This window comes from Alexandromys fortis, unplaced genomic scaffold (genome assembly GCF_014885135.2).
Source record: "Alexandromys fortis isolate MF-2015 unplaced genomic scaffold, M_Fortis_MF-2015_v1.1 scaffold_119, whole genome shotgun sequence".
NCBI classification, from domain to species: Eukaryota; Metazoa; Chordata; class Mammalia; order Rodentia; family Cricetidae; genus Alexandromys; species Alexandromys fortis.
The window spans coordinates 1,339,985-1,365,214 of record NW_026067991.1 but is presented as its reverse complement, the minus strand read 5'-3'; the positions used below and the strand labels follow the sequence as shown (position 1 = coordinate 1,365,214).

At 41.5% G+C, this 25,230-nt stretch overlaps 1 protein-coding gene across 7 annotated transcripts in view; it reads right to left on the bottom strand.

The window, feature by feature from the left end:
• Dlg1 (discs large MAGUK scaffold protein 1) overlaps window positions 1–15,382 on the bottom strand; it is a 191,448-nt gene extending 176,066 nt beyond the window's left edge. For 6 of the 7 annotated variants that reach the window (XM_050159729.1, XM_050159731.1, XM_050159733.1 and 3 more), the window contains exons 1-3: window positions 15,235–15,382; window positions 14,698–14,749; window positions 13,893–14,024 (exon numbers count right to left, since the gene is read on the bottom strand). In XM_050159729.1, the coding sequence (XP_050015686.1) occupies window positions 13,893–14,024; window positions 14,698–14,716 (151 nt within the window). In that variant the 5' untranslated portion in view covers window positions 14,717–14,749; window positions 15,235–15,382. Of the gene's footprint in view, window positions 1–13,892; window positions 14,025–14,697; window positions 14,750–15,056; window positions 15,082–15,234 lie in introns of those variants that run through there. The other variant, XM_050159730.1, reaches the window with a different exon arrangement.
• Between the last annotated feature and the right edge of the window lie 9,848 nt (window positions 15,383–25,230).

The window sequence follows — 25,230 nt, the reverse complement described above, 5'->3', positions numbered from 1 at the left end:
GTACATAAACATGCAGGCAAAATACTCATACATGTAAAAATAATAAATTATATATGTATACATATAATATATATATAAGTATATATTTTTTAACCCAACAACAAAAATGTCTTTGAGAAAACTGAAGGGAAAGGTAGGGGTGTAACTCAGCGACAGAGTACTTGCCTAGCATATACAAAGCGAGCCCTCATTTAATTAATATGTTGAGTGTATGTAGATATAAACATTTTAACTTGTCATACATTTAGAAGTTATTTTAATACAGAGTAAACTGCTGTATTTTAAAATACAAACTTATTATCCTCATCCATCTTTTTAAAATTAGTAAACTTGTGTTTACAGAAAAATCGAATAGAAAGTAGTTTCCGTATCTTCACCTTCTCATTTCCATTTAACATCTCATGTTAGTATGCTGCATTTGTTAAAACTGACAAGCTATTAATTCGTTGTCATTATCTGAAGACCATAGTTTACAACATGAGGATTCACTTTGTGTTGTGCACTGACTGATTTTATATGTACATGTGCTGTTCTGACATATGAATCCATCATTGTGACACCGTAAGAATAGATAGCCTTAAAAATCTTGTGTGCCCAACTATTCAAATTTCCTCTATTCCTCAAATTCTGAAAACTACTAATCTTCTGGTTACCTCTCTAGTTTTAGGAATCTTCCTACATTACACTGACAGAACATGTACATGAGCAGTTCATGACAGAAGCCTTAAATGCATCCCTCCTTTTTCACCAAATAACTCAGTTTTAGGAATTTATCCCAAAGTACTTAGTCTCTGGAGACTGGCTTTGCTCCCTTGACGGTACATATTAAGTTTTATCTTTTACTGCTAATGTTCATTATTGTACGGTTCTACTGTACTTTACCTGCTTACCTACTCAAGAACATCATGACTCCTTCTAACTTTTACTAATTATCAATAAAGCCGCTATAGATGTTTTGCAGGGTGTTTTCTCATTTTCTTCATGCCACACTCTTATCACAGAGCTACATCCCAATACCTTGATTTTAATGTGTGTTGTGTGTGTTGTTTTAAGGAAACTCATGGTCTCCAACGTGTTCAAGTCCATGGTCACTTGGCTGTGTTTCTGAGCTTGTTGTACAACACTGATGGGTCTAAAAATGCGTTGGCAGAAACTATTTACATTATGTGGACAGAAACCCAAGAAAAGGAAGCTATGTTTAAGTTTTTAACTCGTCTGGGCTGTAACTAGTCAAGGAGCATAAGTAACTGTTGGGTAATCTGGTGTTAATAGTTTAAAGAAACTGCCCAAATGGTCATGGTTGTGTCGTTCTACATGCCTACTGGCAGTGTGTTACTGCCATCAAGAAGTCATATCGGTGCTTTGGATTTTAAGCATTGTCAACGCCATGTGGCACTATCTAGGTTTCTGTTTGCTTGGTTTTGGGACAGAATTTTGTTCTGTAATCCAGGCTGGGGTAAATTCAAATAGCCACATTGGAATGAACTTTTTTTTTTTTTTTTTTTTTTTTTTTTTGTATTCTGAGACAGGGTTTCTCTGTGCAGCCCTGGCTACTCTAAACTTACTCTGAAGACCAGGCTGACCTCAAACTCAGAGATCCGCCTGCCTCAGATGTGTGCCACTACTACCAGGCAACAAGCTGGCTTGAACTTTTACACTATGACTATGCCTCAGGGTAGTCATTATCATTGGCAGTGCCCTATGGCACTTGAAGTTAGATAGATAATTACTTGCTATTTCTGACTACTTTAGTAAGATATCTGTATCTTCTGCTTACTTTTAGTGTATGTTTTGTCAAATCCTACATGGTTTTGGTGGACTTGGGTGCCAGTTCTCTGTCAGATAAATGTTTCACAAATATTTTCTTACTATCACTTGTCAGTATTCTGTTCCACCAAATAAAATACTTTTTCAAAGATTAGGAAGTTCCTCTGTTATGTTAAATTATTGCATATTCCTAGGTCTGTGTTTAAAAGAGCCTGAGTCAGCAGTAGCTTTAGTTCTTAAGAAACATTAATTTGTGGGGTCTTCTGTTTAGGATGATGTAGGTTATCACCCAAAACTGTAAAGTTTCATTTTCTATTTGAAAATATCCACCCTTCTCCATCTCACTTTCCTGCCTCACATCCCTGCCTTTGAGGCTGTTTCTGGAATGCTATATTTCCTCCTCCTGGGTCATCAAACTAAGAAAGTAACAAAGGTCTGAAATAAGTGACATGATTCCCATTTTTTTATAAGCTTTGTGTGTAATGTGTGTATATGAGTTCAGGCACATGTGTGCCACAGGGCAGACACAGAAGTCAGTGAACAATTTTCAGGCATCAATTCTTCTCTGTTCTGAGGATTGAACTCAGGTCATCAGACTTGTGCTACAAGCATCTTTACCTACTGAACCATCTCTCTGGCCTCAAAACATATTTTTGATGTTTTTTAAAATATATATGACTGCTGTGGGGCAATGATCCTGCACCCAGTGAAGATTTATCAGTTGTATTGCTTTAATAAAACGTTGATTGGCCAGTAGCCAGGTAGGAAGTAGAGGCGGGGTGATGAGAACAAGAGAATTCTGGGAAGAGGAAAGGCTGAGTCTGCAGTCCTCACCCAGATCTACAGAGGAAGCTAGATAAGAATGCCTGGCTGATAAAAGGTACCAAGCCATGTGGCTAACACAGACAAGAATAATGGGCTAATGTAAGTTATAACAGTTAATAAGAAATCTGAGCTAATAGGCCAACCAGTTTATGATTAATGTAGACCTCTGTGTGTTTCTTTGGGACTGAACGGCTGAAGGACCAGGTGAGACAAAAACCTCTGTCAACATGACTGATTCTGCTGATTCCTAGGACTAACTTGATGCTTTTGTTTTAATTTTATTTAATGCATATGTTCAAGATTTTGTGATTTAGACTGTGTTTGAACTACACTTTCAGGAACGCAATTTAGTCTAACATCAGGGAGAGCACTTTCAGACTATGAATAGAGAGCAGGAATACATGTGATAAGACAGATCCAGTAGATCTGGTTTTCAATTGTGATTCATTTAAGCATGTAGTTTCCTCTAAGACGTATTTTAGTATTCCTGAATATTCATCTATTTTTTGTGCAAATATACCACTATTTCAGAGCAATAAATAAAAATATAGTCAGTTATTTAAATAATAGTTATGCATATCTGAGTGATCGGTCTGCGGAACCTTCAAGAAAGTCTGGAATCATTCTTAATCTATTAATCATTTTTACCACTGTACTCACTTAATTTCTTTACATTTTCAAAGTAAAAATTCAAATAAATGGTTTACTGAAGGACTGTTATTTTACACTAGGTAGTCAATGTGGTACTGAGAAAATATACTGAAGGAACAACTTTTGAAGCATTAGTTATAATTTATTTTTTCTAGAGTTACATTATGTTTTCATAGTATATATATAAAATTATGAGAAGTCCTTATTGACACTGAATATTGAAACATATGAATAGACCGAAACTGAGAAAAAAAATCAAAATGGTCAACTTAATAGTTAATTTATTTCTGGTGGTGTAACCTTTACCTTGCTCAAACAATTTCAGTTGCTATCCTATCTCTTTCAATTGTTTTAGAAATCTGAATACATATTTAGTAATAGAAACTTAAATACACAATTAAGTTGCTATAGCATTGTAAACCCTCACACATTTACTAAAATGCACTTTTAGTGCATGTGTGTGTTGTACACAAATATATGTATGCAGCTAGAGATTAAACATACAAGCTAAACTGCTTTATAAAGTCTTGAAATATAGGCAAATGTTTTCATAAATGATGGCGATAAGTTAAGATAATAATCTTGGGGATTAGAATATAAAGGACAACCTTTCCAGGTATGATACCACAAGCAGAAAATACCTCTTTACTGACAAATCTAACCATAAATGAACATGCATTTTTAAAATCCAAGTTTAAAAACACATAACAAGGGTATGATATGCCTTTAAGTAAAGGAAAAGAGGAAGTACAATGACATAAACGGATAATTCAGAAATTAAAAGATCAAGATAACCCAAAGAACATTCCACAAATCAGGAGATATTAAAAGAAATACTTTGTATTATTTAAGGCAAACTAGTCACCAGGCTGGTCTTGAACTCAGAGATCCACCTGCCTCTGCCTCCCAAGTGCTGGGAATAAAGGCGTGTGATTTGTTTCCCTAGGGAGATTCCCCTGGAAAGAACTAATTTCCTTTGCAAGTGGCGGGTGGGGGAGGGGGATGCCTAAAATATTACATTGATATAACATTAGTAAGAGGATTTCACAAACTACAAGGGAAGCCTTAAAATGTATACCCCTGTTCACCTAGTAATTAACATTTGGCAATTTATCCAATGGATATAATAAAGAACACAAAACAACAACCCACACATGTGGGCGATGTGCATATTTGTATGCCTTATGAATATAATGTTTATCAACTTGTATAAAAATTAATTTAAAAACCTAATTCCTGGTAAACCATTAACAAAAAATTTTGTTATATAAACAGTCATTTAAGATGTAGAGAAGTTACACATTTATACAAATTCAACTGCAGTAGCCTCAAACATACACAGAAGCAGGTTCTACCTGTCAGCCTACCAAATAACATACACACACACACACACACACACACTCAGAAAACTACTCCAGGATAGTCTTAGTTTGCGAGTGCCTCTTACACTGTGAGCTTCCTGTTGTATCTCACTATGTAGTGTAATTCTTTAATTTTTTTCAGTACTAGTCACTTAAGCCAACTATTTGATCTAGTATCAACCGAAGAAATTCAAACATTATGCCACAGAGAAAAAACAAACAACATTTTAGTCAATAAGCAATAGTACTAAATTTCTGAAAGATTTTCTGGGGTTATTTTAACTAGATATAGCTTCAGCTTTTCACCTTATAATAACTTTGTAAGTTTTAAAATTTATTTTTGCCAGGAGGTGGTGGTACACACCTTTAATGATGTAGGTGCTAGGAACTTAAGACAAGTGCTTGGCAAAAGTAGCATGTGCTCTAAAAACTGAGCCATCTCTCCAGTCTCTTCTTATAGGACAACTTTAAGCAATCAGTTCTCACATAGGAAAAAGTTTGACTGTTTGTGTAAGATGTTTTACAAAATCAAAGTGTATGTACAGAATGATACACAAGATAATATTTACTTGTATTTTACAAAAGCTATAGTTTTCTGACCTTAAATGTCTTAGAAGGAACATGTGCTATCTTTGCAACAGATTCCATTTTGGAGGGCTACAGGGAAGATCACTAGAGAGAATGACAATGACATACAACACTGCAGAGGGAAAAACATCTATCAGCTCATCTAACAGCAAAATGTAAGCGTCAAAGATACTCCGCTCACTTCTAAATCAATGTACACTAAACACTATCTGGATCTCCAAAAACAATAGCCTACAAAATTTACATATTTCAAGCAATTTGTATTTCACACACTGGAAACATGGTAGATGTTAAATTAGTACATTAAGTTATCTCCGAGTTTAGACATCATTTGACTAACACATGAACACTCCTTTTAAAGGAACCTGAAGCAGTAACTTATGCCAAAAATCAATACAGTGCTGAAGAAATGAGACACATCATAAAAACGCAAGAGAAAACTTAAGAACACCACCCCTGGGCTAAATTTGAGACAGCTTAAACATCAAAATCATTAGGGCAAAAAGTGATAACCACTGAACAAAACATAACTGCAAAGTTCATGGCAGACAGGCACAGAGGGCTTTTGATTAAAATAAAATGTCAAGTGTCATCAGGCAGTGGTGGCACACACCTTTAATCCCAGGATTCGGGAGGCAGAAGCAGTCAGATCTCTGAGTTCGAGGTCAGCCTGATCTACAGAGTGAGTTTCAGGACAGCCAGAACTACACAGAGAAACCCTGTCTCAAAAACCAAAAGACCGGGGGTAGGGGTGGGGGGGTGGAAAGTCAAGGGGCTGGAGAGATGGCTCAGTGGTTAAGAGCACTGACTGCTCTTCCAGAGGTCCTGAGTTCAATTCCCAGCAACCACATGGTGGCTCACAACCACCTATAATGAGATCTGGTGCCCTCTTCTGGCCTACAGGCAGGATACTGTATAAATCAATCAATCAATCAATCTTAAAAAAAAAGTCAAGTGTAAAATGGAAAATGCAGAAGTTTTGCTATTATGTAACTAACACTTTTCAACAACCACAGTAACAATTACCTCAAACAAGAATTATTCATGATTTAGTTCAAGAGTAAGGTACATAAGTGATATTAAAGTGTCTCCTCCACATATACTTATAAATGCAAGGGGAAAGAGTTACTAGAAAGAAGAGAAATCAGACAATATATAACTAGGTGATCAAACTTGATGTTAACAAGGAAGGGAAGACAACACTGAATACTTTTGGATATATAGAATCCTAAGCCAAGAATACAACATCTGAATGTAATTATAAGCAAACATCAGATAAACCCCAAATGGAAAAATATCACATAAAAGCATAAGAGCAGGAGCTGGAGAGACAGCTCAGCAATTAAAAGCACTAGCTGCTCTTCCAGAGGACCCAGGTTCAGTTCTCAGCACCCATATGGGAGTTCAACAACTGTGGTTAACTCCAGTTCCAGGTGACCTAATGCCCTCTTCAGGCTTCTATGGGCACTGTAGGCATGTGGTATACATTCATACATGCAGGGAAAACATTAATATCCATAAAACAAAAGTAAAAATTTTAAAAGGTGTCAAGGGGGAAATAATAGTATTTTTCAAAAAGGTCAATGTTGGAGCTCCTTGGGACATATGGAGGCAGGAAGAACTCAAGTTCAGGGTCTGCCTGGGCTACAGAGCAACTTCAGAGGCCATCCTGGTAAACATAGCTTTTTAATAAGTTAAAAAGTTTTAAAAGAATTGTGAATATAGCTCAGAGGTAGAATGCTTGCTTAGTAACTGTCTCTCTGTTCTTAGCTCACTCTCTCTCCCTCCCCTCCCCACTCTCTCTGAGATCATAAAAGACATACAGGAAGGCTGGAGAAAGGGCCCCAGATTAGAGAGTGGAGAAATGACAACTAAAGTACTCTCCAGCCCTGGCCTTTTTCCTGTACAGAGGAAAGGTTCCATACTGCACAGATGAAATAGCTTACAAGTAGTTACAGATGCTTTTACAGCTCTGCTATCCCAAGGTTCAAAAGAAAATTCATCCAGCTCCAGCAAAATCAGAATAATGTTGTAGCACTGGAGTAGGCAAATAAACAATCTGATTACATCAAAACCACTACATGAAAAGTAAATAAAATTCTCTTTAACTTCAGTCTACTCCATATCTTATTATATTTTCCTACTCAAATATACCCATACACACTTATAAATATAAGTTAATAAAAGGCTAAAATGTAACTTCAGTTATAACTTTTTAAAAACCACAATTTTGACATTTTACTTACAGAGAGTGCTGAGTTCTCAAATTCTGGTTATAAAATCAACATCATTATAAACATTCTCCTTGAAAATGATACTTTAAAAATAAATAGCCACTGCCCTACAGATCAGCAAGTCTTAAATTCTTATTATGGTTATTGCATTTAACATAATGACAATGAATATAATGATAAGCAATATTTTAATTAATGGAGTAGAATATGTTCTGGATTCAAATTAGAGTTCAGTTTTACACTATACAACTTAGTATCTGGGGTTCCATGGACAAAAACAAAATTAGCTATTTCTTAGTGCCTCAGACTATCTATAAAATGATAAAAATCACCTAATTGGTGACTATACCTCACAGGACTGAGGACTAAATAAAATATTTGAAATGTAGCCATTATTACTTTTTATATCATTCCCAGCAACAGTTTTCATGGGTTATTTGAGGTCTTGGCTAGAAAAAAAAAAAACAAACAAACTAAAAAGCTTCAATTAAAAGGAATCAGAAGATCTAAACAAGCAGGGCGGTGGTGGCGCACGCCTTTAATCCCAGCACTCGGGAGGCAGAGGCAGGCGGATCTCTGTGAGTTCGAGACCAGCCTGGTCTACAAGAGCTAGTTCCAGGACAGGCTCCAAAACCACAGAGAAACCCTGTCTCGAAAATCCAAAAAAAAAAAAAAAAAAAATCTAAACATATTTTTTCCGTTGACATAAAAGTGACAAAGGGGGATGATAGAAAGGAGTTCAAAACCATTTAAAGCCATTATGAGACAACATCTTACACTTATAAGGATGTCCATCATCACAAACACAAAAGATAACAAATGGTGGCAAGGATAAAAAGAGAACCATGCTACACTAGTGGTAGGAATTCAGATCTGAAGCCATTATGAAAAACAATATTAATTTCCCAAATAAATTAAAAATAGAACTATCATAGAATCCAGGAAACCCACTTTTGGAGACAGATATATCCAAAGGAGGTAAAACCACCAGCTTGTAAGGATATGTACACACCCATGTTCACTGTAGCATCACTAAGCCTAAGACACAGAAACAAAATGTTCATGAATGGACCAAAAGCTTTAAAAATGTGCTGTGTGTATATATGCACACATATACATACATGCAAACACACAAATTCATTCTGTAACAAAAAGTTTCATCTATTACAACATGAATGAACCCAGAGATACCGTGCTAAATAAAATAAACTGGACATATAAAAACACTGCCTGATTTCACTTATGTGTTGAATGCTTAAGAAAGAAAGTAAAACTCAAATATGGAAACTAGGATGAATCTGTTAGTGAAGGAGGCCTAGGAAAAGAGTGTTAAAACGTGTAGAGTATTTTTGATGAACAAATTTAGAAATCTAATTTTCAACATGAGGACTAAGGCCAATAAAATGTACAGTATTAGGGATTTTTGTTAGATTAAGCAGATTTTAGTTGCTTTTGACTAAAAATGAAAGTATGCAAGATGATACACTAATTGTTAATTTTTCTATCAACATCATTTTGTAAACCTCAAATATACACATTAAAATTTAACTTTTGTTTTGAGATAGGGTTTCTCTGTGTAGCTTTGGAGCCTTCCTGGAACTTGCTCTGTAGATCAGGCTGACCTCAAATTTACAGAGGTCCACCTGCCTCTGCCTCCCAAGTCCTGGGATTAAAGGCGTGCATCACCACAGTCCAGCTCACTACAGCCTCTCCACATGCACAGTTACCCTGGCCCTGGTCTGTGCGGCTCTTAACCTTGGCCAGAGGTTTCTTTTTACAGTGGGCAGTAGTTAACGCAGAGGCTCATTACTAACCAAAATGCTCAGAGTAAGAGACTATGGATGCTTAGCCCTAAATAGGATCTCTCTATCAACAGGTCCTTTCCCACCAAGGCTCAGGGAACACTGCAGAAGAGGGAAAGAAAGAAGAGGAGGTGGCAATGCTGTCTTCTGGACAGGGTATGGCCAGTGCATGCATGAGCTCACAGCTGCCATAGCTGCCTGCACAAGACCTACACAAGGTAAGCTGGTAGAATTCCAGGACGCATCGGCAAGGGGTTTAAGAGCCCACAGCTAGCTGGAAAGCTACTGACAGTGAATGGTTGCTGGGAGAGAATCATTTTCTTTGTGTGATTGTGTGTGTGGCCACTGATATGTTGCCCATGCACATATAAGCAGTGTTAATTAAACTCAGTGACTTATTGGGAAAAAAAAGACAGCAAGAAGATGGGGTGATCCAGGGTAAGTTGAAGGTGAAAGAATAAGTGGTATGAACTGTATATATGTAAAAAGTTAAAAATAAGTAAAACAAACAAACAAAAGCTTGGGGACACTGGGAGTGTAGCCCAATAGTAGAGTGCTTACTTAGTGTGGGTTTAGTCTGCAGTATGCCTTCCCTTAAATAAAATTAAAGCTTGCTATTTATTGCAGATAAAAACATGCAAATCACATGACCAAATTTGCCCAAGTATCTAAAGACAGATCTTGAAACCAGAATCCTGTGCACAAGATAAACAGATGTGCTAAACAGCTATAGACCAGGCAGCTGGTGACAATGGTGGTTCATGCCTTTAATCCCAGCAGAGGGAGGTGGAGCTCTTTGAGTTGGGGCCAGCCTGGTCTATAGAGTGAGTTTGAAAGACTTCATGCTACTCAGAGAAACCCTGTCTCGAAAAAAAAAAAAAAAGAAAGAGAGAGAGAGAGAGAGAGAGAGAGAGAGAGAGAGAGAGAGAGAGAGAGAGAGAGAGAGAAACAGCTACAAGAATAGACTGGTATGAAGTCTCCACCGCCATGGACTCCCAGGGTAACTCTGAATCCCAAACACCTTAAAAATGACTTGAAATCACTATGAATATAATCAAACCATATCAAGTCTATCTAATTCAGCAAACTTTAAAAAACAATACTTTATATGGGAATATAAAATACATTACATTTTCAAAGACTTCTTGAATGAATGACAAAAGAATGATATTACTTCTCATTAATACAAAAATTACCACCAGATATGTTTGGGTCTAAAGTCTAAAAAATGTGAAGATAATGTACTTTTTTGTATAATTTTAAATATGTGACTATAAAGAAAGCTGAAGTCAGTCATGGTGGCACATACCTTTAAACCCAGCACTCAGGGCAGAGACAGGTAGATCTCTATGTATTTGAGGGCAGCCTGATCTATGCCAGCAGCCAAGGTTACATAGTGAGACCTTGTCTTCAAAAAACAAAGAACTTACCTGAAACTAAAAAGTTAATAAAAATTGGACCGCTTTTCAAGAATTTTCAAATTATTTAAGGATACTAATTAATCACCAGAACATTTCCTACATTTTATTAAATTGAAAATATTGCCAATTATAAGTTACACCACTATTTCATGTGCCAGCAGAAATTAAAAAAAAAAACCTTAAATCCACAACCAAACAACCAATTAGTAATATCACATATAAGTCAGAAGTGATTGCTCCAATCTGAATCCCAGCACTCCAGAGCCTGCCTGGGCGGCACAGAGGGAAAGAGGGAAGGATATAGCATGTATAAAAGATGCTACTCAATTTCAGACATATTAAAATGTTTTTTAAATGGGGGCCAGTAAGATAGTTCAGCACATAACGGTGCATGCCACCAACACTGATGACCTGAGTTCAACTCCCAGGTCCTAAGTGATCGAAGGAGAGAACGAATTTCAAGTTACTCAACATAAGCAGCACGTGTGTTCACATGTGAGTACACGTGTACACACACAGACACACACACATTCTCTCAATAAAAATAAAATTTTAAATGGTATCACAGAATAAATACAATGTAGTTTGTCCTTTCAAACAACCCCAAAGTATCAGAAAGCTAACGTTTATATCAACTAGAGGGAAAGAGAGCATTTCCACACCAACAAACCCCACAGCCTCATACAGACTTTTAATTGCACGAAATTAGTCAATACTATTACTTCAAAGAATCAATAAATAATACTAATGAAATTAGAAAAACACTTGGCATACAACAAGCCTACTACCAAAAAAAAAACCAAACAGGTAATTCACTAAAACGTAAGAAAATGCGTTCTAAACTACAGTCAAAAACCTAACTGCCTCAGGGTGGTGGTGTCATGCATGTCTTTAATACCAACACTCAGGAGGCAGAGGCAGGTGGATCTTTCTGAGTTTTAGGACAGCCTGGTCTACAGAGGGAGTTCCAGAACAGACAGGGCTCCAGAGAGAAACCCCGTCTTGAAAAACATTAACCACAACAAAAAGAACCTATCAAATGACTTTTTGCTAGCTTTGGTCATTGAGCCTATGTCTCCTTTAAATCTAGCTATCCATCCACAGGCACCTCAGAAAATAAAAGTGCTGTCACTGAAGGAAAAGCAATCAACCCACAATTTTTGTGGACTTGGACATAGGGTAATTTCCCAGCTGAAATATAATGCAACACTACTTCAAAGATGTAAAGAAAAATCTTAACAGCTTAAAAAGCTTCAGAATGAGGAGCAACATATGTTTTGTGGTATTGTTTTTTGTTTGTTCATTTTTCAGAAAATATCTATGTAGCTCAGACTCCCCTTAAACTATTTAGCCCAGGTTGTCCTGGAATTGTTGATCTTTCTGCCTCATCATCAAGTGATAAAATTATAATATGTGCCAAAGAATGACTATATTAGTGCAGAAGAACCATCAACTCAATTATAATACATAAATATAGAAAAATCACTACCAAAACATCTATTTCAAAATGCCTAAAATCTGTTACTTTTGTTCCACTAAAATTTGATAGCACATAACTATTAAACACTAAAATACAAATAAGCCCAAACAACAAAGTTCATTAAATAACAAAATTATAAAGACGAAGAAAATTCTCTGGCACAAACTTAAATAGAAAGCTATCAAAACTCAATTATGCATATATGAATGAACATTTAAAGCAGGCAAGGAAGAATATGCAACAATTGCCTCAAAACAGCAAGTCCGACATGGGAAGGGTTGGTTCTATTTACTTTACTAACCACTTAGTTTTCTTAAGTTACAGCTTCCCTACACAATAAGACTACATATACATGTGTATGAAATGAGGACATACAAGTCATACTGTTTTTCTCTAAAGTGTCCCTACTAAGTAAAAATTTCTAGGTTTAATGTTGATCTAGAAAACCAAACAACTAAAAATTTACTTTTCTCTTCCTCATTTGTTCCCCCCCCCATTTGGAACTTAAACTTCATGGCTTAGATACATAAATGCAAAAATGTCTACTATAGCTTATGAAAATGCTGATAATTTCCAAAGATGGGTGACAGATATAGGACCATTCATTCTCCCTTTATTCTTAATGCATGTTTTCAAGTCTGTAGTAACACTAAATTTTTATTAAAAAGTTTTAAGGTCTATCAAGTCTCTTATAAATGTCTAATTCTAAAACTAGTAAAAAAACATCAACCTAAGTTATTTGACAAGTGTCCAAATTACACTTTTACACCAATAATTTATCTATCTATCTATCTATCTATCTATCTATCTATCTATCTATCTATCCACACACACACACACACACACACACATTAGGCCCATCTGCTAGAGAGTTACTGAGAAAATGAACATAATATGAGAAAGACCGTCTTATATGAACTTGTTACACAGCTGATACTTAATTTTTTTAAAATATTATTCTTAATCCTGGAAGCAATAAATACTCTGGCACAGAAGTTTGCAAGCCTGTGAAGTATATAAAGCAAGGTGTCAGACACACCAACTTGTTTCTTATATTGGGGATGGTATGGAAAACAAAAAATTTCATTTTTAAAAAGGACCTACCCTACTTTATAAGGTATCAAAAGTCCACTGCTTCAGTTTACACGCACAGTCTACAGTCAATGAATTTTCTGATATTTAATCACTGACAGCGTCAGGAACTATATTCAGAACTCTGGACTATTTGTCCAATTCTTCAAATCACTGAACTATCTCATACTTAAGATACAAGAAAGAACAAGACTGTAACAGTATTGTCTGTAGAATAAGGCAATTATTAGACAATATCATCTCTGACATCGCTTCCCAGGCCTAAAATTCATATTCCACAAATGCCAAGTTTAACAGAGATGAGTACTCTCAAACACTTTCAAGAGTCTAGAGCAACACAAGTCACATAGAGAAACACACCAACAGCAGCGCAGGCACGACCTGGGGTGCTCCTAACACATGTCACATTTCCGCAACTCACCCATCTTTACCAGCTAACACTAAGACATGAACTGCTGCTCCCCAATTGCACACATGCTGGTAAGGTTTTCTGGCTATTAAACATTTCAGAAAGGACAGTGGCCTAACTGAACAACCAAACTCATCAGAAGATGGGCTAATGGCTGTCTGTCCCACAGAGAACCGAGCACACCACCATTCGAGTTTAAAGTGACAGAGAAGCATCATGCGTGAATGCAGTGATCACAAATATGAAAAGCTTTAACTCCCACCTATTAAAGCTTGAAAGAGGTTGCTCTGAAATATGTTAATAACCCGCTCTATGGAACTTCTGAGCTGTCTATCTTCAGTCTGGCTTAGTTTCGATCGATATTCTTCCAACAGATGCAATGCTCTCTGGGTATCTGAAAAGACAAGGATGGTTAAAATTTCAGGGACGTATTGTGTGTCTTTGTGTATCTGCATGTGTACAAGAAAGTAGCACATACTACAGCTACAAAACATCTAAGGAGTTCCCTGAAAGTCCCTCCAAGCCAACTACTACAGTCACCACATTCATGTCCCCATTCCCTACTAAGACAAATACTGTAAAGGCTTTTACATCACAGTAGAGAAAAGGAGGAAGATAGGTGCTCTGTGGTAACTGCGGACTGATAGCTTCCAAAAGTAGAAGACCATCTAATTAAAGCAATGGCAACTTGGTTTTAGACTGCCTAGCAGACAAGAACAAGTTATCTTCGATTTGTTGATAAGGACTGATTTAAACATCAGTCCTTAGTATCCCACAGCTGCTCACAAAATAGTGCTGAGTTAGAAGGATAAAGTGAAATACTGAAGCAACGAAGTTTAAAAAAGACGTGGTAGGGATGAACTGTTTCTGTAACCACTAGAGACGTCAAGAAGGTGAGTTTAACAAACTTCTGCGTGTTTCCACCTTCTGAAATGAGACCATAAGCAATAAAGGTTGGGACCCTGCCGATTCAGCAGTTACACAAACCTTTCCAAAACAGTAATCACACCACTGGTAGATGTTACAACGAGTGACAGCCACAAACCGGTTCCAAAATAAAAACTCACCTTGCTTCCGGACCGGCATTTTTCTCCAGAATCAAGAAGAAGGCACACACCTCTAAAAACACAAAACAGAAAGGAAAACTTGAACTAAAGCAAAGACAATCGTGCATCCAATAGTACCCCACCACCCACCCCTCAACTTTCGACTCGGAAAAACTCCAACCTGGGTGTAAGTGCTCACCTTCCAAAGTTTTCCCTAGCGAAAAGCAAGAGCCTTAAAGCCCAGGAGTGACAGCCAAAGCAGCAAGCTGGTTCCCAGGGGTCAGTATCCTCCCCCGCCCACACACCCACACACAAATCAAGAGCAGACCCAAGCCCGCTCCGGAATGTTCCGCCAAAGCTTCCCCCTCCGCAGGGCGCACCTGAAGAGGAGCGGGGACACCGTCGCCGCCGCGGCGTGCTAGCCACGCTCCCCACCTGCTGCCGCCGGCCGGCCCGGGAGCAGCCGCACAGCGCCCGGGCGAGCGGGCAAACGAACGAGCGAGCGAGCGAACGCCCGGCTGCTCCCCCGCCCCGCTCGGGCCCCCTCCTCTCGCTTGCCTGGCTCGTCGCTCGCCTCCTCCCGGCGACTCCAGCAGGCGCCGGACCGGACAGCCGCCGCTCTCCGCGCCGCCCTCGCGCCGCTCATGCACCTCTCCGCGGCCCCCACACCTGCGGCGCCGCCGCAAAGTTCCCGCGAGCCGGCGAGCGCTGGCGCCCCGGGTGCGCTCGGGCCGGACTCGCAGCAGCTCCCGGCCCGGCCCGGCTCCACGTACCCCGCCCCGCCCCGGCTCGAGCTCAGCTGAGGGGGTGAGGGGGACGGGGGAGGAGCTCCCCGCGGCTGCCGCACCCCCCGCCTCGGTCGCCGCTGCCGCCGCCTGCCCCGCTCGCCGCGGCCCGCCGCCCTGCTCGCCCGTTCGTCTCCGGGCCGCCCCACCCCCGGAACCTCGCCTCCTTCCGCGCCCCCCAGTCGCTCTCCCCCTAAACTTTCCGCCAAGATGGCGGCCCTGGAGCTGGCCGGGCGCGCGCCCACGTGACTGCTTTCCCGACGCTCTCAGCCAATGAGAAGTGAGGAGGCGGCTCGCTTCGAGCTCGGGGCTCCGGGAGCTGCTACCTTGGGGTGGGAGAAGGGAGGAGGGCCGGGAGGGGGGCTGGAGAACTGGAAGGAAGACCCGTTAGCATCCAGAGGGAAGCGCCTCGCTCACAGACGCTCCCGTCGAAGTGGCTCTGAGGACAAAGGAGTTGACACGCGCGCTCTACAGGTGGTCTGGAGTGGCTGTGGGACAGCCCGCCCGCACCTCGCGCTCGCCCACCGGGGTGTCCTGAACGAGCGTGCGCCAGCCCCGAGACGCTGGAGGTGTGGGACGGGAGACGTGACCTCACCTGCGCTAGATCCGAGACACCCCTTAGCCCCACTGAACATGTGCCGGCCAACTTCAGGGCAGGAAGAGTGCCTGGCACTCCCGGGGTGGATCCCCAACGGGGAAAACTGAATTTGAGCAGCCTGCGCCGCCACCCACGGAGGAAGAAGGGACTTGGGAGGGGAAGGGGTAGTCTACGTCTTCTTCCACCTTTTACTGGTTCTTAAGAATTATTCGCGTCTCAAAAAAGCGTTGAAGAGTTTCATTAAGGACGGGATGCATAACCGAGACTGGCTGATTTGCTAACAGTTTGAGGGTTTCGTTAAGGACGGGATGTAAAACGGAGAATGGGGGTTAACTCCTAGTATGAGCGCATTAAAGAGTGCAAAGAGGTTTCCTCATTCATTTTTCTTATTCATTCACGCTTGTGTCCCCACCCAGTGATGCTCTCAGGTGTTGCTCGTGCTATGGCTGTCCCTCCAAGAACTCATCATAGCGAGCTACTCCCAACCCCTCTAGCACCTCAGAGCCCTGTCCTTTACCCAGCTCTGGAGGTGAACCCAAAGCTTGAGGGAGTTCTCCAAGTCACTGCCCAGGTCTTTGAGCTGCTTCTGAGTAATAGGGACTTTTCTGCTCCATAGCCCTGGAGAAAAATTTCCCCAAAGTCGTCAAAAGTTATTGAGGCAGAACCAGAAATCCAGAGATCAGAGTAAGGCTGGTTAAGATTCTTGCTTCCGAGCCTGATGACCTGAATTTCATCCCTGAGACCCACATGGTGGAAGGAGAGACCCTCCCCAAGTTGTCCTCTGACCTCCATGCAATACTCAAACTCAATCCGTAAATGTTTTTTAATAAAAGGGAAAGTGAGGTTTTTCTATAAACCTGACAGCCTTTCAGGAGACTCTGTCCTTGACTAGTGGAAAAGTCTGAGAAGGAACCTTGCCCCAGAACCATAACTTGGAGGAATGCTGACGGCTGGCTTTCACTTTTGGATTTTACCGTAGAATCCTAACTTGTGAGAACCTTAGGACTTCGGAGCTCATGTAGATCTACTTCAATTGGAGGTAGAGAACCCGGGCCAGAAAGGGAAAGCAGACATTCCCTGTGCCCTATAAGCCGCTCAGTAGCCACAGCTCACACAACTCAACTCCCCTAGCTCCAGCCCAGCACTTGACACTATGATTTCGGACAAGCGTGTTGGCAGCGCTTTTCATGCCGTTGCATTAGGCATGCTGGCATCTTGAGCAACAGTAAAGGCCACATTGCAGTGAGGAAATGGGGCAGAGAGCAAATGAGGTTGTCTCCTTAAGGAAAGGGATCCTAGTAGATGAGTGGAGGTCATTGAGCAGTGGCAATGTCTACTGGCTTCATAGTATTGTCAAGACTTCATTGATATGCCACCACTGTAATGGCTCCAGTAAGGGACTATTCTTAATCTCCATAACGCTGGGCCCCATAGAACCTTTCTAGAAATAGTATTTCTTCAGAATATGGGATGGAGGGAAATTGGTCCTCTTCCTTGCTGTTACTCTGTTCATATATGTTCAGTTACTTGGAAAGGCAGTGGGGATCGAAATAGCCAGATCCGGGCTGTGCTTTCAAGGACAAAGCCCTGTAACAGACTGATAAAGTTCAGTGAGCTCTTGCCAGGGGACCCTGAAGACTAAAATCAAGATGTGTGTTGGTTGCTCCTCAATGTCATCCTAATCTTTCCCTAAAAAAGGGCAGTGAGAAGGGCCATATTGCTCTCCTCTGTTGTAACCCTATATTGTTGTCAGCAATGTCCAAAATCAGGGACGAACACAGTGCTTATGCTATCTTGAGGGGTTAGGACAGGCCCAGGTCAGCTATGAGGGGACTTTACTATCGCTCTTCATTTCTGTCCCTCTGTGTTCATTGTTTAGGAATACAGAACAAGTTCCTTGAAGCTTAGGAACGTAAAAGTACAAAAACAATACCACAGCCTCTGTGGGGCAGGAATTTAGGGGCTCCTTAGTTGGACATCTCTCAGAACCTCAAGAAGTGGCAGTCATCTGAAGGCTTAACTGAGGCCAAAGAGGTTTTAGGGGGAAGGGGGTCAGTTGTGAGGGGTTGAGAAAGGATCTCACTATGTAGCCCTGGCTGGCTCGGAACTCTTTATGAAGACCAGGCTAGCTAGCAAACTTGCTGGCATGCTTTGGGCTTTTGCCACCCAAATGCTGGGATCATAGGTGTGCAGCACCCAACCCTACCACGAGGCTCTTTCAGCATGGCTAATTCACACGGCTGCTGACAGGAGGCTTCAGTTTTGCATCAAGAAAAACTCTCTACATCTTTGCTTGAGTGTCTTCATGACACTGTGACTGACTTTCAGAAATAATGATCTAAGAAGGCAAAGCAGAAACCATAGTGTTTTTCATACCCCTGTTGTAGCGCCTACACTACGGGACGGTATGCGAGCCGGGAACTAGGCTGGAGATTTAAACACACACACACACACACACACAGGCAGAGACACAGGGACACGGGTCATCCTTGACACAAGAATGCCCACTTTACTGCGTTCAGGGGCAGCTTATATAGTGCTCTGGCCATGCCCCAGCTCTAGGGATCTTTCAGCTGCAGTCACCAGAAATCACCCCCTGTCTGGTGCTCAGAGCAGCTTCAAACACAGGAAAACAAGTTGTTTTGCTCAGAGCAGCTGCAAGAAAGTTGTTTACAGGAAATTCAGGGTCTGGGGGTCCATAGCCCCCAACACTAGTCTCAGAAGAAACACTGATTTTGATCCATTCTGGTTACTTACAACTAGCTAATTTATAAACAAGAGTTTTATCACAGCACTGGGGGATTTGACATGTGATGGCAAACCCATTCCTCTACAGCAGTGGTTCTCAACCTTCTAATGCTGCAACCCCACTGGTGACCCCAACCATAACATTATGTTCATTGCTACTTCATAACTATAATTGTGCCACTGTTGTGAATCGTAATGTAAATATCTGCGTTTTCCGATGGTCGTAGGTGACCCCGTGAAAGGCTTGTTTGACCCCCCAAATGGATAGCGACCCACAGGTTGAGAACTGCTGTTTTAAATGGTGTCTTTTTTTTTTTTTTTTCTGTGAAAGGGAGATAAGCGGGATCCCTTAGGCCTCTTCAATGAGGACAGAAATTCCATTCATAAAGGCTGGCCTAATGTCTCCTCCCAAAAGCAGGTGTTCAAGAATATGAGTACAGGAAGTAGAAAGTGTCGAGAACCATGGTGGAAGTTGGCTACCTTACCATAACATTCAAAACAATACTGTCTGTGCTTTTCCAAATAACTTCTATTTTCACAAATTCTTTCTTATGTCAAGCACGTAAATTCCTAGGGCCCAATGTATAACCTGATTATTTTTTCAACCTCCTCATTAAAAATACACATACGCACGTATACCCACAAACACTCAGATAAAGGAAGAGAAGTTAAATGTGACCACACAATTCTCAAGTTAGCTTTTCTCTTGAATAGTTGGAAAGCCTTAGATGTCAAAGGACCACAGGGAGAGGCAAACTTCCCTTTCTTTTGCTGATCTGTCGGAAGTATGATAAAAAAGAATGTTGCATTTCAGTTTCAGAGCTCCCTTCCCAGCCATCCCTCTCCCCAAGCTACCTTCGCAGCTCAGCATCTAGCTTTTCCTTCCCACCCCCAAGCCCCCAGCCTGTCCTCTGCACAACTGTACAGATCCTACCAGACTCCATGACAGTGTTAGCTCTCAGGCCAGCAAGCAGGGATACGCTGGCTGTGCAAGTCATTCACAAAAAGGAAAGGAGGAGATGCTGTCAAAAAGGCTTATGTCAGCTTCCATTGCAGGAATAGTGTGAAGAACGAGGAAAGTGACCACACATAGTGTCATGAGCACACTATGGCAGAAACATAGATGGACATGCTTATGTCTTTCCACAGTGACAGAATTTATTGAATAATAATAAGTCCACAAGTTCAAGTTTCAATGGCAGTAGTTTGTCATATAATGGTGACCTGCCCAAAATGATGGTTATAGCTTCTTTTATCCCCATCTTAGTTACTAACAGTAATATATCTCATAGCACACAGTAAATATATCTGTATAACTATACGCATATATGTAGATAAGAGAGTGAATACAAGTGAAAGGTTGCAGTAGAGTTCAAAAGGTTTCAGAAGTGGGCTGAGGAAGAATCTGTATTGATAAGATAATGAACCATACTAGTGCCAGGAGGAAGCCGCAGGGATCCGGCTTGGGAGCACTGCTGCAAAGTCCAGGTGCTAGCTACTAGTCAGGAGCAGGGGACCAAAAGTCAGGTCCAAAAGGGCACACGGAGGGATGGGCAGGCAGTCCTGCAGTCTGCATTGACAGCAGAGAACTGAGCTGGGTCAAAGATCCAGGAGTCAGGGAGCCCTCTCTCCCTCCCTCCCTCCCTCCCTCCCTCCCTCCCTCCCTCCTTCCCTCCCTCCCTCTCTCCCTCCCTCCCTGCCTCTCTTGCCCTCTCCTTCCCTCTGCCTCTACACACACACACACACACACACAGACACACACACCAGGTATCAGATGATGGGTTGTTATGTGACTATGTCATTCAAGTTTTAGGTACCCATCACTTTATGGGTGATGGTAAGGGAGTTATACCTTTCCTAGGCCTGGCATGTCTGATAACGTTCTTGAGCCCGGTTTCCCTCATAGAGTTTCCTATGTCCATAAGACTCTACACTCTCAGCTTATTCTGATCAACTTAGAGGGTGACTCCTTTCTGCTCCAAGGGAGAAACCACTTTTTTTTTTAATTAAAAATTTCTGCCTCCTCCCCACCTCCCTTTCCCCTCCCCCTCCCCCCCACTCCCCTCCCCCCTCCCTCTCTAGGGAGAAGTCACTTATCAGTTTGGGATGGATGGGTGATGGTGACAGATGGTGCAGTTTCTGGGCTTCAGTCATCATATTCAAAATGGAGCTAGACATGGTGGTCCATGCCTTTAATCCTAGGATGCCAGAGCCAGAGGTAGAAGGAGCTCTGTGAGTTTGAGGCCAGCTAGGGCGTAGCTTATAGGGCTAAGCAAAGTGAGACTCTATCTCAAAAGGAAAAATACCCCCCCCCAGCAACAACAACAACAACTGGAGTCTCTGAGAGTGAGGCAATGTCTTACAGAGTGGCTGAGAGTAAAGTGTCACATCTCAACAGAGAGCAGGACTGCCGTAAAAGCCCAGGGAGGCGTATCTTAGTAGCACACTTTAAGGGCGATTTAGACGAGCCAGAGTCTTGGAAGACTGTAGTCAGGGCAGCTGTGCTTCTGAATCCTTATGTCAGAGAAGCAGTTATTCCGCCAAGGGCCATTTCGCTGGGGAAAAAGGGCTTCAGGGAGTTTGCCTTTGGTCTTCAAGCAGGCTTTTTCTACGTGTTCACGGGACAGAAAGTCAACCAGTGGACAAAAGATAAACAGATGCTATAAGTTCTTCCTTAATGTGCTTGGCCTCACATTCCAGAATTCCAAAGGGTGTGAGAATGTCCCGTGAGGAAGTTGCTCAATGCACTCAGCAGGCCTTCTTGACATAGAGGGTTAGACAGCCAGAACAGATGACTGAACCTCTGTGGTCACCGCTGTGGGCCCTTACAAGGTCAGTCCCTGCAGAACACGAGAATGCTATTAGTGCTGTTTTATCTGTATCAAGAATCCAGTCTGTCGCCGGGCGGGTGGTGGCGCACGCCTTTAATCCCAGCACTTGGGAGGCAGAGGCAGGCGGATCTCTGTGAGTTTGAGACCAGCCTGGCTAGTTCCAGAGCTAGTTCCAGGACAGGCTCCAAAACCACAGAGAAACCCTGTCTCGAAAAACCAAAAAAAAAAAAAAAAAAAAAGAATCAAGTCTGCCCAGTTCAGAGGATGCCAAGGCTGGCCTCGTTTGTTTTTATGGATAATGTTCTAATTTCATTTTTTAAAACTGTGATAAAATACTCTGACCAAAAAAGAAGAAGGGGTAGAAAGAAAGAAAAAAAAAAGAAAGCTTAGATCCCATTAGGAGTATTTACTGGTATACAATTTCAGGAAAGTCAGGATAGCAGCTTGAAGGAGCTAATCACATCCAGATCAAGAGCAGAGAATGAATACATGCTCGCCTGTTAGCATTCTGCTTGCTTGCTGCACTTACACAATCAGAGCTCCCAGCCCAGAGAAAGGAACCACCCAAGGTGGGCTAGGTCTTCCCACAGCAAGAAACTAAAGACAGTCTCTCACAGATGTGACCGTAGGCCAACCTGATAGAGGCAAACCCTCCCTGAGAATCATTTCTCAGGCTATTCTAGATTGCACCAAATTGATGATTAAAATTAATCATCACAGCCTGCCGTGGCAGCACACAACTTTAATCCCCCGACTTGGGAGGTAGAGGCAGGCAGAGCCTGGTCTACAATGTGGTTCCAGGACAGCCAAGGCTACACAGAGAAACCCTGTCTCAATCAATCAATCAATCAATCACGATTACAGAGAATTATCAGAATAAAAACTACACAGTGAAACCAGTTCCATTTAGAACGTGAACAGTTGCCTATCTCTTCACTAGGCGATTAGGCACTGAACTCATGTTTTTTAAATGGGGATCACCAAGTTTCTATACATAGTGTACACTCTTGGATTTGATATTAACTGATCCCTTCTACCGGGACAGCACTTTATATAGTGTTAGGAGGCAGACTTAACTTATTTTCGTCTCCAGGCAACCCAAGCATCGCTGTGCTTGTGTGCTCCCACTTTGCAGAGGGTTTACAGGGCACCGCAGCTGGGTTACAGCTGGGGCTGGACATCAGTTGTTTTCCATTAGTCGACACTGCCTTGCTTCTGCTTTTTCATAAGTTAAGAGCAAAACCAAAAAGTATATGTATAAGTATGGGGGGGTAGTCTACAAAACTAAAGAGGCACAGAGATGGGTAGCAAGACAGAGAAACTAAAAGAGGTGAGGAAAATAAAGACTGAGAGACTTAGCTAAAATAAAACACACAGCACTCGAAAGAGGCAGAGGCAGGTGGATCTCTCTGAGTTTGAGGCCACACAACAAGTTTCAGGCTACACAGTGAGACCCTGTCTCAAAAAAAAAAAAAAAAAAAAAACCAAAAACAAACAAAAAACAAGCAAATAAAAGAAACAAAAACAGGTAATAGACTAGTCTGTTGTATATTTATAGTATAGAGTATTTATAGTATATCACAATGCCTTCAACAGTGGAGACAATTTTGATGGAACAGAAAATGGGAACATTGCCTCTCACCTCAGAGAAATAAGCCTGGTTATTTGCTATGACAAAATGACTTAGGGCTTTGGTGTTTTTCTGGTTTTCCTTTTTTATATAATTTACTTAACTTTATGTACATTGGTATGACAGTGTCAGATCCCCTGGAACTGGAGTTACAGACAATGTGAGCTACCATATGGGTGGTGGGAATTGAACCCTGGTCCTCTGGAAGACCAGCTAGTGGTGACTCACAACTATAACTTCAGGTCCAGGAATTCAACAACCTCTTCTGGCCTCTGTGGGCACCAGATACACACAGATGGTAAGCAGGCATACGTGCAGGCAAAGCACCTACACACATTTGTTTAAAAGGTAAAAATACATAAAGAAAACACTGTATAGCTTCTTCTTCCTTTCTCCTGACAGGCATCCTTAAGTACAGTTGAGAGGCTTTTCTTGATACATGAGTTGTTCAACTTGCTAGAGTCCTGAGATACTACCTGGTCCCATCCTTTGTTGACAGACAGGCCATGTAAATCCAGGAGAGCCCCCAGAGAGCATCACACACAATTACCAAAGGACTTTCCCTGGATAGCAGAAAGCTGTTGGCATTTCAGAGTAGCCAGCCTTGGGCTACAGGGTCTGGCTGTTTCCTAACGGCGCACCTCTAAGTTTAGGCAAGTTGAACTTCTGCTTTGAAACAACCCTTCATAATGAAAGAACCTTAGGATCCCATATTGGAGCCCTCAGGATCACACTAAAACCTCCTTACTCGAAGGCCTCCTCACCCCACCCTTTGCCAAGAGGATTAGCAGCGTCTCTTCCAGGAAGGCTCTGGGTAAGGCTCCTCAATCAGATTATCTTTTTATAGTCAGAGAACACAGACTTAATTGAAATGTGAAGAAATCGTATTAGACTGCTATAAAGTTATTTGTATTTTGTTTCTGATACAGGGCCTAACGGAACTCAGATAAACCAGAAGAAGTTAAAGGATTTTTCCTAATGGAATGTGGTGAGTCACGTGACCAAATGACTTTGGGATGAAAGACAGTCGGAGCTTTCTAAAACACAGCTTCCCGTGGCAGTCTCTCATCTGGGGAAGTGGCACTCACAAGAGCTATAATTTTCCTGGTTTTCATTTTGAATAACTTTATTATTCTCTGTCATTTTACACTCACAAGGACTGGAAAGACAGCAAGTCATTTAAATCTTACTTTCTATTTAAACTTCCTCGGATGTATATTCATTTCTTTCCAAGGCAGTTTTACCAACTGATATATTTGTGATTAAAATATCCTCTACTTTTTATAAATAAGTCAGGCTACAGTTGGAAAAAAAAAAACCCTTTCCAGAAATGCTTTTGAAAATCCAGCTGGAGGCACAAGCAGGCAAATCTCTGTGAGTTCGAGGTCAGCCTGGACTACAGAGCGAGTACCAGGACAACCTTGTACTTGCAATCCTCCTGTGTCAGCCTCCCAAGTTCTGGAATTGCAGATAATACATCACCACACTCAGCTTATAGGGAGTTTTGATAGATTGGTAAAGCCCTTTGAAGGCCACTGTATTTAAGGTGCTCATGTGGACTGGGATAGAGAGTCAATTGGAAAAACTGGCTGATAGATATGATGATTGACTGACTATGTATGCGGGCATTGACTAGATCAGATATGTCAACAGGACTCTGACCCACGACCTTTCTCTGAAGCAGGCAGCCTGGGAAGAGAAACCTCAACTTCTGTAGCATTTAGGGAATTAGGGCTCACATCATGGCTGCCAGCTTTCCTAACTTACGCCCTGGCTTCTTACTCAAGACCACAGATCATTAAATATGCCTCCCAAGTCCCGCCTCCTCTCTAGCGTTGTCATATCAACACACCAATGAGAGCATACCTGCAGATCTCTTTGTTCCTTCCTCCTCTTCTTTTGTGCTCTGAGGCTTCCCGTTCCCAGCCAGCTTTGCAGCTTATATTACAGCCGTCAAATGCA